This window comes from Vicugna pacos, chromosome 13, assembly GCF_048564905.1.
Source record: "Vicugna pacos chromosome 13, VicPac4, whole genome shotgun sequence".
Lineage (NCBI taxonomy): Eukaryota > Metazoa > Chordata > Mammalia > Artiodactyla > Camelidae > Vicugna > Vicugna pacos.
This window is the reverse complement of record NC_132999.1, coordinates 63,974,341-63,984,658: the sequence shown is the minus strand read 5'-3', so window position 1 is coordinate 63,984,658 and position 10,318 is coordinate 63,974,341. Positions and strand designations below refer to the sequence as shown.

The 10,318-nt window shown below is 58.7% G+C and overlaps 1 protein-coding gene across 1 annotated transcript in view; it reads right to left on the bottom strand.

The window, feature by feature from the left end:
* Window positions 1–408: 408 nt before the first annotated feature.
* The window catches only part of NPHP4 (nephrocystin 4), a 102,606-nt gene continuing 92,696 nt past the window's right edge, over window positions 409–10,318 (bottom strand). The window contains exons 25-31 of the mRNA XM_072975535.1: window positions 5,253–5,409; window positions 4,488–4,573; window positions 3,837–3,922; window positions 2,665–2,836; window positions 1,879–2,058; window positions 1,441–1,584; window positions 409–907 (exon numbers count right to left, since the gene is read on the bottom strand). Coding sequence (XP_072831636.1) covers window positions 767–907; window positions 1,441–1,584; window positions 1,879–2,058; window positions 2,665–2,836; window positions 3,837–3,922; window positions 4,488–4,573; window positions 5,253–5,409 — 966 coding nt within the window. The 3' untranslated portion in view covers window positions 409–766. The remainder of the gene's footprint in view (window positions 908–1,440; window positions 1,585–1,878; window positions 2,059–2,664; window positions 2,837–3,836; window positions 3,923–4,487; window positions 4,574–5,252; window positions 5,410–10,318) is intronic.

The window sequence follows — 10,318 nt, the reverse complement described above, 5'->3', positions numbered from 1 at the left end:
AGGTTCTGGCCAGTGGGATGGTGGCAGGCAGAACAGTGCACCCTCCTCCCTGCCCCTGCCCCAGCCCCCGCCTGACCAAATCCCTGGACGCTGGGACTGTGACCTCACACGGTAAAGGAGATTGAGTCAAGGATCTTGAGATGGAACTGTTATCCTGAATCCTCCTGGGGCCTCAACATCGTCATAAGGGCCTTACAGGGAGGCAGGGGGACCAGAAGCAGAGAAAGTGTGACAGAAGCAGAGGTCAGAGATGCCCTCCCCCCAGGTCAGGACCTGGCAGATTCTCCCAGAAGTCAACAAGCCATGGGCCACCCAACTGTCCCTCAGTCACGTCGTCCTCCAGGGAAAACCAATCTCACCTCTGAGATTGGTGAAAACAGCAGAAAACACTCGAGAAAATTGCCGAAAGGGAAAACGTGGAAAACTTTAATGTTTCATACAACCTTAATAGATATGAAATAACCCCAGTATAAAATAACAAATAATATAGTTTGTATAAAACGCAGTAAAAAAAAACCCATAATTTTATCACTTAAAATGATGCACAAAATGCATCTTGCTGAATGCAGATCATCAGGCAGAGACAGCGGGTACCCGCAGCATCCTGACTGGAGCTGGGCCTCACCACCCAGCGGGGGGCCGTCCTCCCTCCAAGTTCCTGGGCCACCGGGCGGGTCATGTGAGGGGAGCACCCGGGCACCGAGTTCCCAGGCAGGAGCCCGTCCCTGGGCGGCTGCGCGGGGCCGTGCCGGCCCCGGCAGCTCCGTTACTGGTAGGTGACCTTCACGCAGAACGTTTCCTCGTTTTTGTCTTCGTGGTCGTTGATGTAAATCAGGATCTCCTCCTCCCTGGCTCTCTGACTAGGCGCAAACCGCAGGCCGATGGTGTAGGTCTCGCCTCCCCCAACCTGGAGAGAAGCATCGTGATCCTGGCATCCACCCCTGCCAGCTTGTCAGCAACTTCCAAGCGGACAGCCTGCCTCCCTGGGCTGGCAGGCTCCCGGCACACGCATACATGTTCTGAACTAAGCTTCCCAGTGTTGCTGGGAAAGCCCGGACATGACCTCTCTCCCGGCACCTCCAAGGTCACTTCGCCAAACACCTCCACTGACGGACAGGCTGACCTGCTCCCCCTGAAACAGGCCCGGCAGGTAAAGCCTCATTTCCAGACAGTCTGGGTAACCCTGTTGTGAAGGCGCGGGGAAGGTCAGCCCCCAGCAGGGCCGAGGAGAGGGGTCGGAGCCCAGGCAGAGCAGTTCAGCAGGCCGTGTCCCTGGCTGCTGCCAGCACCCCTCACGGAGCCCAGGCTCACCTCCCCCCAGGACTTGGTGACACCTGCTGGTGGCGCAGCCCCCGTGAACGCGCACTGACCGGCGGCCTCCATGACAAGGTCCCGGGAGAAGTGGCGCCCGGGCCCCCAACCCACACGTGGCCCCCGCACCTGGAAAGCGTCCTCCTTGAACTGCAGCAGGTCCGGGTGGTCACAGTGCAGGCGGTAGGTCCTCCGGGAGGGGTAGGGGTTGGTGTAGGTGATGCGCTTGCTGGCGCCCTTCCCTTCCCCGGCCACCAGCGTGATCTCAAAGGCCTGCGGGGGGTGAGGTGGGGCAGGAGTCGGCCCTGGGCTCCCTCCCCAGCCACCGCCTGAGCCCTCTCTGTGCGCAGGGCCCCAGACGCTGGGGGTCTCCGTAGATACAACAGACAAGCCCCCCAGGATCCTGGCCAAGGGGGCACACAGGACAGGAGCAGCACCCCCACCTCCAGCCAGAGGCCGGGAGGAGGATATCCTGCTGGGTCGGGGCAGGCCTGGGTCTCGGGGCCAGGGGACAATCGGGGGACATACCACCCCCACCACGTGGCCCACGCACGTCTCACGTCAGACCTTGGAGATGAGGGGTGGGCGGCAGGAGAGGCACACGAGCCAGGAGGCCACCAGCTGGTGGAAGTCCACGTCGACCAGGTTGAGGTGGACGAAGCGGCTGCCCGCGCGGCGGGGCCTCACGCTCACGTGCAGGTCCAGCACCCCGTGAGGGGGCAGCACGAAGACACCTTTGGGGTCCGTCTTCAGGAGAAACAGAACAACAGCAAAGAAGCAGGTCGGGAGGCAGCCCCTCGAGTTGTGCAGACCCCCAGGGGGCTGAGAGGATCCCAGGAGAGCTGGCTGTTCAGGGGTGACCACCTACACTGGAGGCAGGGACCTCCGGGAGGTCAGAAGCGGAGAGGCCCGATCTGAGGCCAGACCCGACCTGCTGCCAGCACCAGCGCCAGCGCCACAGCGGGTCACCATCTGTGCAGCATCTGTGGGGGGCAAGTCCCCTCCCAGGTGGCGACCACCCCTGCATGCCGGAGCTGCCTCAGCAGAGATGGAGTTTAACCAGCCCGGCTCTAAACCCCGGCCCGCCGGCGGGGCGTCCGCGCTGCCCTCATCATCCAGATGTGTGACTGCAGCTGCACCAATTCGACTCACTGCTGACTGTGCGCCTGCCAGCGATGCTGAACCCCGGCCGCCGGGGCTGCTGGCACTCATCCCACAACGGGACATCTACTGAAGGCGACTGGAATGAAGCCTGCCGAAGCCCTCAGGACCAACCACGGGGCCAACCCAGGTGGGCGGGGATGGGGGTGTCCAGGAACACCCATGAGCTCCAGCAGCCCCCGGAAGCCGTACCGTCAGCTCCTGGGGGTGCGAGCTGAAAGCTTTCACTTTCCTAACCGTCTGCGTCCCCCGGAGGACAAGGGACAGGCGGGTCCGCTGGCCTGTGACACAGGAGACGTCCACGCGCTGCAGGGAGTGGAGGTGCACCTGCCAGGTCTGGACGGGCGTCGCCAGCCAGCGGTCCCTGCGCGGGACAGAAGCCATTCATGGCACGGCGAGGAGAGTGCACCCACCGCGTGAGAGGAGGCAGGACGAGGCTGGGGAGGCTGCCTGGAGGGCAGGCACTGGGGGGGCAGCTGCTGTCCCTCCCGCAGCCACCTTGCCTCCGAGCGGAGGCTTGCAGGTGCGGCTGCAGCCTCAGCGTGGCTTTGACCCCACACACAGACCCCGAGTGAATGACAACTCGGGCTTCTGCAGGTGCACACCTGGGCCAGCTTCATCCCAAACCACGCCCGCGGGCCACACAGCGTGGACCAGAACACAGGCTGGGTGTCACGCGGCCCTGCGCTCAGTGCTGAAGGATGCCGACTCTTTGCTATAAAATGGGATCCAGGGGTGCTTGCCCCCAGGCGTCATGAGGACTCCACTCCGCAGCGACCACACAGCACGCAGAGGCTGGGCCTGGCCTCCCAGCCAAGATGGGCACTCATGGCAGGTGGCCCTCCCCCACGCGACCCCGTTCTCAGAGGGGCTGCAGGAAACCCTTCGGCCTGTACTGGTTTTAAAAGGTCCAAGGGTGGGAGACAGGACTTGACAGAGAAAGGGAAAGGGAAAGGAACCGGGGCCATTTCCCCTGGGGAGGGAGTCAGTCAGTACTCGAGCTGCAAAGGAAATCAAGCCACCTTCTCTCCGTCCCGGGGGCCTAGGCAGGACCGCTGCACAGACGCCCTCCCGCTTGGTGAGGAGCCCGCTGCGTGTGACAAGGGGCTACCGGGCCGTCCTGCACAGTTTCAGGGCAGAAGCAGCCTGGAGTGTCTCTCCCGGCTGGTGGTGCCGTGGCAAGCAGAGGGCGCCCTCACAAGGCCCCTGCAGTCCCCGAATCTCACCTCACCTGGCCGAACGCCCAAGGCCTCCCATCACGAGTTTAGAAACGTGACTGGCGCACTTTCAGTGCCACCAGCGGTCCCCAGCCTGCCTCCTCACCTTCTCCCCACCGCTCCAGACCGCAAGGTCCCCGTACGTACGTGTAAATGGTGACAAAGAAGTCTTTGATCTCTGGGCTGGGACCACTGGCCACCTTCAGGAACACGTCCCGAGGCTCCCCGGGGCCCTGCCAGACAGCGGGGGGCATCACAGGAACGCGGCTGCCTCTCAGCTCTGACCCTCGCCCCCCAAGTCCACATGATGCAAACGCAGGTGTGAACCAGGACCCCACCCCGCAACATGTTTTTAATTTTCTATACTAGTCAGAATTCACTATTTCTTTTCACTGCAAAGCAGAAAATCATTAACTTCTTGATCTCATATTGAGTTCAATAATTATATCCTGCAGGAGATTTTATCCAGTTTCCCAACCAGTCATAATATAATTATGGTCGTTATCCTCACACAATAGCAATTAATAAGTGCCTTAATTACCACTCACTTTATTCAGTTTGCTTCATGCCTTTTTTTAATTTAAATTCAGATAATCAAGGAACTGATCTGCTAGCAGAAAAAAATGAAAACTCATTCATAAAGCTCTCAGGAGGACGTCAAAATAGCCCTTTAGCATCTTAGAAAGAAACCACTTAACCAAAAGCCTAAGCTGCAGACACTGCCGGAGACCAGGGGTGCAGACGGGGGGTGGGGCTTGGCGGGGAAGGATTTTCCCGGGTCAGGGCGACAGAACTTACCACATTCTGGGTCTCACAAATGACGTTCGGGTCACTACATCGGACGTGGACTGGGGGCTCCTCCCCAGGCATTCCTACGGGAGCACCTGCAGCAGGAAACATCAGAACAAATGCCTCTTCCTGACAGCCCGGGCCACAACAGGTGCTCAGGAAGTCCTGCTGGGGACAGACACTGCCGCCGGACCCTAGTCCACGCCTGCACGGACACTGGCTCATCCGTTCCAAGCCACCGTCTCAGGGATTCAGCCAAAGGGAGTGACCAAAAGGAAACCAAAGTACTCTGGAGCAAGGTAACAGGGGCCTCAGATGGGGGTGGTGGGTAATAGCTCAGTGGTAGAGCACGTGCTTAGCATGCACGAGGTCCTGGGTTCAATCCCCAGCACCTACTTTAAGGAATAAACAAAACTAAAGGGCATCAGGTAGAAAATAAGTGAGTCAGCAGGCACAGGGGAGCCCGGCGAGCTCTCCAGGCCAGGACTGGGGGCGGCGCAGCCCGACACCCGAGCCTGGGCACCCCTCCTCCCAGGGCTGTGGATTTCGGCAGGAGGGAATCAGCCAGCCAAGGGCACCCTGTCATCCCAGAGGAGGGAAGAAGGTCACCACGTCGGACAATCAGGGCAGGGGCAGAATTTACAGCCGGGCCCCGTGCTGCTGGAGTAAAAGCACCACAGACAATGTAAGGATGCCACTTGTCACCCTCGGGGAGAAGCCTTCTCTGCCTGTCGAAGCTGCCAGCCACCAGCCGCAGGGGCGGGCGGGACCTGCCTGGAAGCACGCGCCAGGGCGGCAGGCGGATGGCCTTCTTCAGGAAGGTGAGCTCCGGGTGGTAGAAGCGGAAGGCCTGGTCCACCACGTGCGGCCGGGGCTCCACCGTCAGGCAGAGCACGGCGATGGGCTTGCCGCTGCTCACGCGGAACCAGACCTGCGGGGAGAGCGGCGCGGCCTCAGGACCCGCCCCGGCTCGGCAGCTGCGCGCACCGCGCCTCCCTCGATGGGCAGAGGCGGGGGTCTCCCACCCCGTGAGGTGGGAGGCACAGGCAAGGTCAGTGACCCCCGTTTCTCTTGCCGCTGCCCCCGCTCTGGGTCTCCACGCGACACTGTTGGCTTGGAGCGTCGCCTGAAAGCTGCTGTCCCGCACGCGTCCCCACACCTCGCGTGCGCTCACCAGGCCTCACATCCGCTCACCCACCCACATCCCCGGCACCTGCGCCCTGACACCTGTCAAAATTCACTGCCACGCTGGGACTGCAGTTCTACAGCGACCAACAGTTTATTCAGCTGTCGTGCCCGTCACAGAGCAGGGACGGGCCCCTGCCCGCCCCGCCTGCCCCTCTCTCAGGCCGGGACCCTGCCCACCACGTTCCTGCTCCGGCAGCCGCTCCTGGAGCTCTGACCCCGGGGGAAGCCAGGCTCAGGGTGAAGGGGGGCCCTCCTGCCTCCACGTCCAGCAGCAGGACAGAGACCCAATTCATTTTCATCACCGCAGTCCCAGCCACCGCAGACCCATCGCGGCTCAGCTCCCCCACTCCCAACCCCTCACCGAGCACCTGAGTCTTATTTCCAGCTTCATCCTTCCGTCCCGGCGGGCGCTCAGGGCGGCAGGCAGCTGATCCCCACGTCTCCACCTCCTTGAAACCCTCAGGGCTCTGGTTTTACTCTTCCACTGACCTGGGTAACGGCTTATGTCTAGTTAGCAACGCTTCATAATGAGTTCTCTTAAACAGCTGTGTGGTTTCAGTCTCCAAAGCTCTAACCCAAGGGGCTACTCAGCGGGTGCGGAGGAAGCAGTCGAGGGGGCTGCACCAGCTGCACCCCGCCCACCGCAGTTACAAAACGCAACCTTTTCCCTCTACAGTGCACCTAATTAAAATCCATCACCAGGTTCAAGGAAAAAGTCTCACAGACCGTCTGCGTTCCTGAGATCCACCCCCCCCGTCCTCTTCACCCTTCTGTGTTTGGCACGTTCAGCCCCCTCCCCAGAGTGGAAGCCACAGGGGCTGCGATGTGGCTGCCTGCTCCCCGCTGGGTCCCAGAGCCCCACAAGGTCCAGACACAAAACCAGGGAGCCAGCCCCCCATCCAAGTGGCCAGGGGTCCAGGAAATTGAGTGGCGTTGGGGTGTGACAACCTGGGAAAGCCCTACGCCCCAAGACCCACAGAACCTGTGATCTGGGAAAGCCCACCGGGCTGAACCTTTTCCTAGAACTCAGACCAGCACAGGAGCAACACCCACAGAAAGCTGAGGCAGCAAGCCTGCCTTTGGAGAACTTGCAAACAAAATTGGGAGACGGCCAGAATGTCTCTGTTCTCTGCAGCATTTATGATGCTAAGAAGTTCTCAAAGGGCTGACAACATTTGTGCAGGTCAGGAGGAGCTTTAAGACGGTTCAATAGTGCCAAGTGGGCCAGCCCCTTTGGAGAGGGACTTAGTGAAATGGTACGTGTGTGAGGCTACACACCGCGGCACTATTTGTGCCAGCAGAAGGCTAGAAACGCCTCCGAAGTCCATCGACAGGGCACTGGCTGGGTAAGCAGCGGACGCCACACGTGGCGGGCTCTGGCCTGACAGTGAACGAGGACGGGCCACCTGCACACGCCCAGGACCTGCGGTCACGCCCCGCTCACGTGCACATGCACGCAGCGGGCAGGATGTGCGGGGTAGGAATGGCGGGGGGTAAGGATGGAGGGGCAGGCACGGAAGGAGCTTTCCGAAATATTTCATTTCATAGCTTGATTTTGGACTCCTGGAAATATTTTCAGTTAACAGAAAAAGTAAATGAAAATTTTAAGGATGTCTATATATTGAAAACAAACTGAAACGAACAAATCCAGCTATATTTCAAGTTGGTGACATAACTCCCCAGGGCCAAAGGGAGCTGCCCAGTGTGGTCAGCGGGCTGGTTATCCACCAGGGAACCGAGCAAGTGAGTACAAATACTGAAGACAGTGGGAGCCAGGCCTCGCGGGCACAGACTCGGGAATTACAAACACGGGGGGAAAGGCGAGCAGAGTAAACCTGGCGCTGCCTGGTGTTTGGGGGCGTCCGTGTGAATTCAGAGTCTTCAACACACAGGAGGATTCAGAAATCTGTGTGCGTCTGTGTGTGGATCCCCACGAAGAAGGACCAGCAGCAAGGACACCCCATTGGTAATGAGCACCCCCAGCACCAGACCTGAGTTTCGAAACAGCAGTCTCCATGGAGAGAAACCTCAGGTATACGGCTGATTCCAGAAATGGAGCAGGGAGGGCACGGGATGACTCTGGAACACCCTGTTTGTCAGGCACCAGGAAGTGCTCACGGAACGGCAGGACACCGAAAGACCACAGGGGCCAGCATGGAGCAGAAGCCACGGGTGGGTCAGGGGCAGTGTGAGCAGCGAAACGAATAAAGACAGTAACAAAGTACAACCCACAGAATAAAACAGAAATTTGTGGTCCACGATGGTAAAAAGCAAACTGCGTGGATGACTGGACTGAGGCAAGTGCTGCCTTACTGAGAACGCGGGGGGTGATGAAGCCTGACAGCACCGGCAGGCCCCGGCCGTGCACTTGCAGCCGATGCCGGGGCCAGCGGCAGAACTAGATGAGGAGCAGGATCTTCACATCGTCTGAGCACCTCCCGACAAAATACTTACCCTTACTTTCTAATTAGCAGCTACAAAATACTTCTTAATTAATTTTACCCTGAAGCAGCCGCTCAGCAGACACCATCTTAACCAAATAAGAGGGTCAAATTAACATAGTTGGTAACAGAACAAATCAACATCGGTCCCTCCCAGTAAGAGGCTCTGAGAAGAACGCAGTAAAACGCCCGGCTCGTCCTGCCCTGGACGGACAACCTGAACCTGCTTCTGGGCAAACACCAGACAAACCCAGACCGGGGGGCAGTCAGCAGATAAGCAGCCTATACAGTGCAAGAGTCCCGGGGCCGCGAAAGGCTAGGAAAGCTGGGGCGGGACCAGCAGACACCAAGGCACCCTGGGTGAGCAAGGGATCCGGGCTTGGTATATTTGGTAAAATCTAAGGAGGGTCTGTGACAGGCCTGCATCGATGTCGGCTTCCTGACTCTCCTGGTCCTGCTGTGGTTTTGGAGCCGAGTCTCCTTATTTGCAGGACACATAAGCTCTAAGTTCATGGCGCGATGGGGCGTTTTGTCGATTGCTTATTCTCAAATTGTTCAGTAAAAAACATGGACAAATACAGACACCAAATGACAAGGCAGACGTCAAATGTCAACAACTGGGAAATCGGGGTAAATGATACAAGGAAATTCCTTGTGTTATTCTTTTAACTTTCTCTGAGGTTGAGATTATTTCAAAATAAAAAGGTTTAAAAAAAAAAGGCACAGGTGCAAACCTAAAGGGGGGACAGTCCTGGCGCCCGGCGCCCGGCACGCAGCGGACACAGAGCCACGAGTTCAGACGAGCCTCTACAAAGCTGACCACCTTCGGAGGTTGCTAGGGCATAATTCATTATTTTAAAAATTGATAAATAAAAGGAAAGAAGTTACCCTGCCTTTCCGGTATAAAGCATATTTCATGGTAACCAAACTGCTGATGGGGAAATTCCCTGTTTACAGAAGAATCACAGCCAATAAGCACAAGAGGATGAGAGAAGAGACTTGCACCACTCTCCATCCTGACGGAGAAACGGGCCTGGGCCACAGGCCCTCAGGTGGACACCTCATGCCTCTGTGAACAGCCAGCCACCGTGGCCTCCGTGGGTGACACAGCGGTCGGCCCAGGACGGTCAGTCCGCGCCCAGCAACTCCAGGGACAGAGCGCCGAGGGCAGCGGGCCCTGAGCTCACAGACCAGCTGTAAAGAGGCCAGTGAGCACAGACTGGACGTCAAGGGTCCCTGAGGACTCGTTGCTAATCTGGGGACAGTGACGATGCCATGCAGCCAGGGTTGAAAAAGCCCTGATCTGTTAGATACATGCAGAAGTCACTACGAATAAACTCGCTAAGATATCTGGGACTTGTTTTAAAACTCAAATTCATGTGAGGAAAATGTATTCGCCTCTCAGATTGAACCGACAGCCCTAAATAAAGAGCAGACGTATTCCTTAGACAAAGGCAAAGCCGTGGCTCCACATTTAACTAAAACACAGTGAACGCTCCCCGGTGACGGAGCCACCCCAGGGAGGCCTGGGAAGGCAGGGCTGCAGCTGGGAGCCACCTCCTCAGTCGGGGGGACTGGAAACCTGTTCTCAGGGCAGGAAGTAGGGCAGAAGAGCTGTTGCTTTTACTTTCAACCTACTACAAAAGGCATTTGTCTACCAAAAAAATAAAAAGAAGAAGAAATTCCTCTAAAACGAGTGTCCCAAGCTCCCCGAAGGACACCCTATAGGCAGGAAGCGACGGGTAAGGGTGTCTTGCGAACATGCTGTCCCCTCGGGTGGCAGTGGGGACGAAGTTCTGTTTCCCGGAAGCAACACCCCCGCACAACACACGGATGCTGCCCGGCACGGGAAGGCCGTGGCGCGGGGTCGGACAGGCCGGTCTCTCTGAGCACAGTGGCCGCACGCTGTGCCAGCTGCAGCCGGCCCCGGGCCTGGCCTCCCACCCGCAGTGCCCAGCGGCTGCAGGACAGCACGTTGCCGGTAGACGCTTCCATGCTAGACATCCCCCCCCACCGCCACCGGAGGCCATACCAGCGTCTGGCTGAAGCTTCACCACCCTGCTAGGACGTGTCAAGTCCACGTCCGAGGGCCCTGCCCACCCTGACCCTGCCCAGGTCCCTTCTCTCCAGAAGATGCAGGGAAGGGCAGTGGCACCAAGCCCCACGGGACTCGTGACACACGTCACTGGGTGGCACTGGAGGACCTCAGAA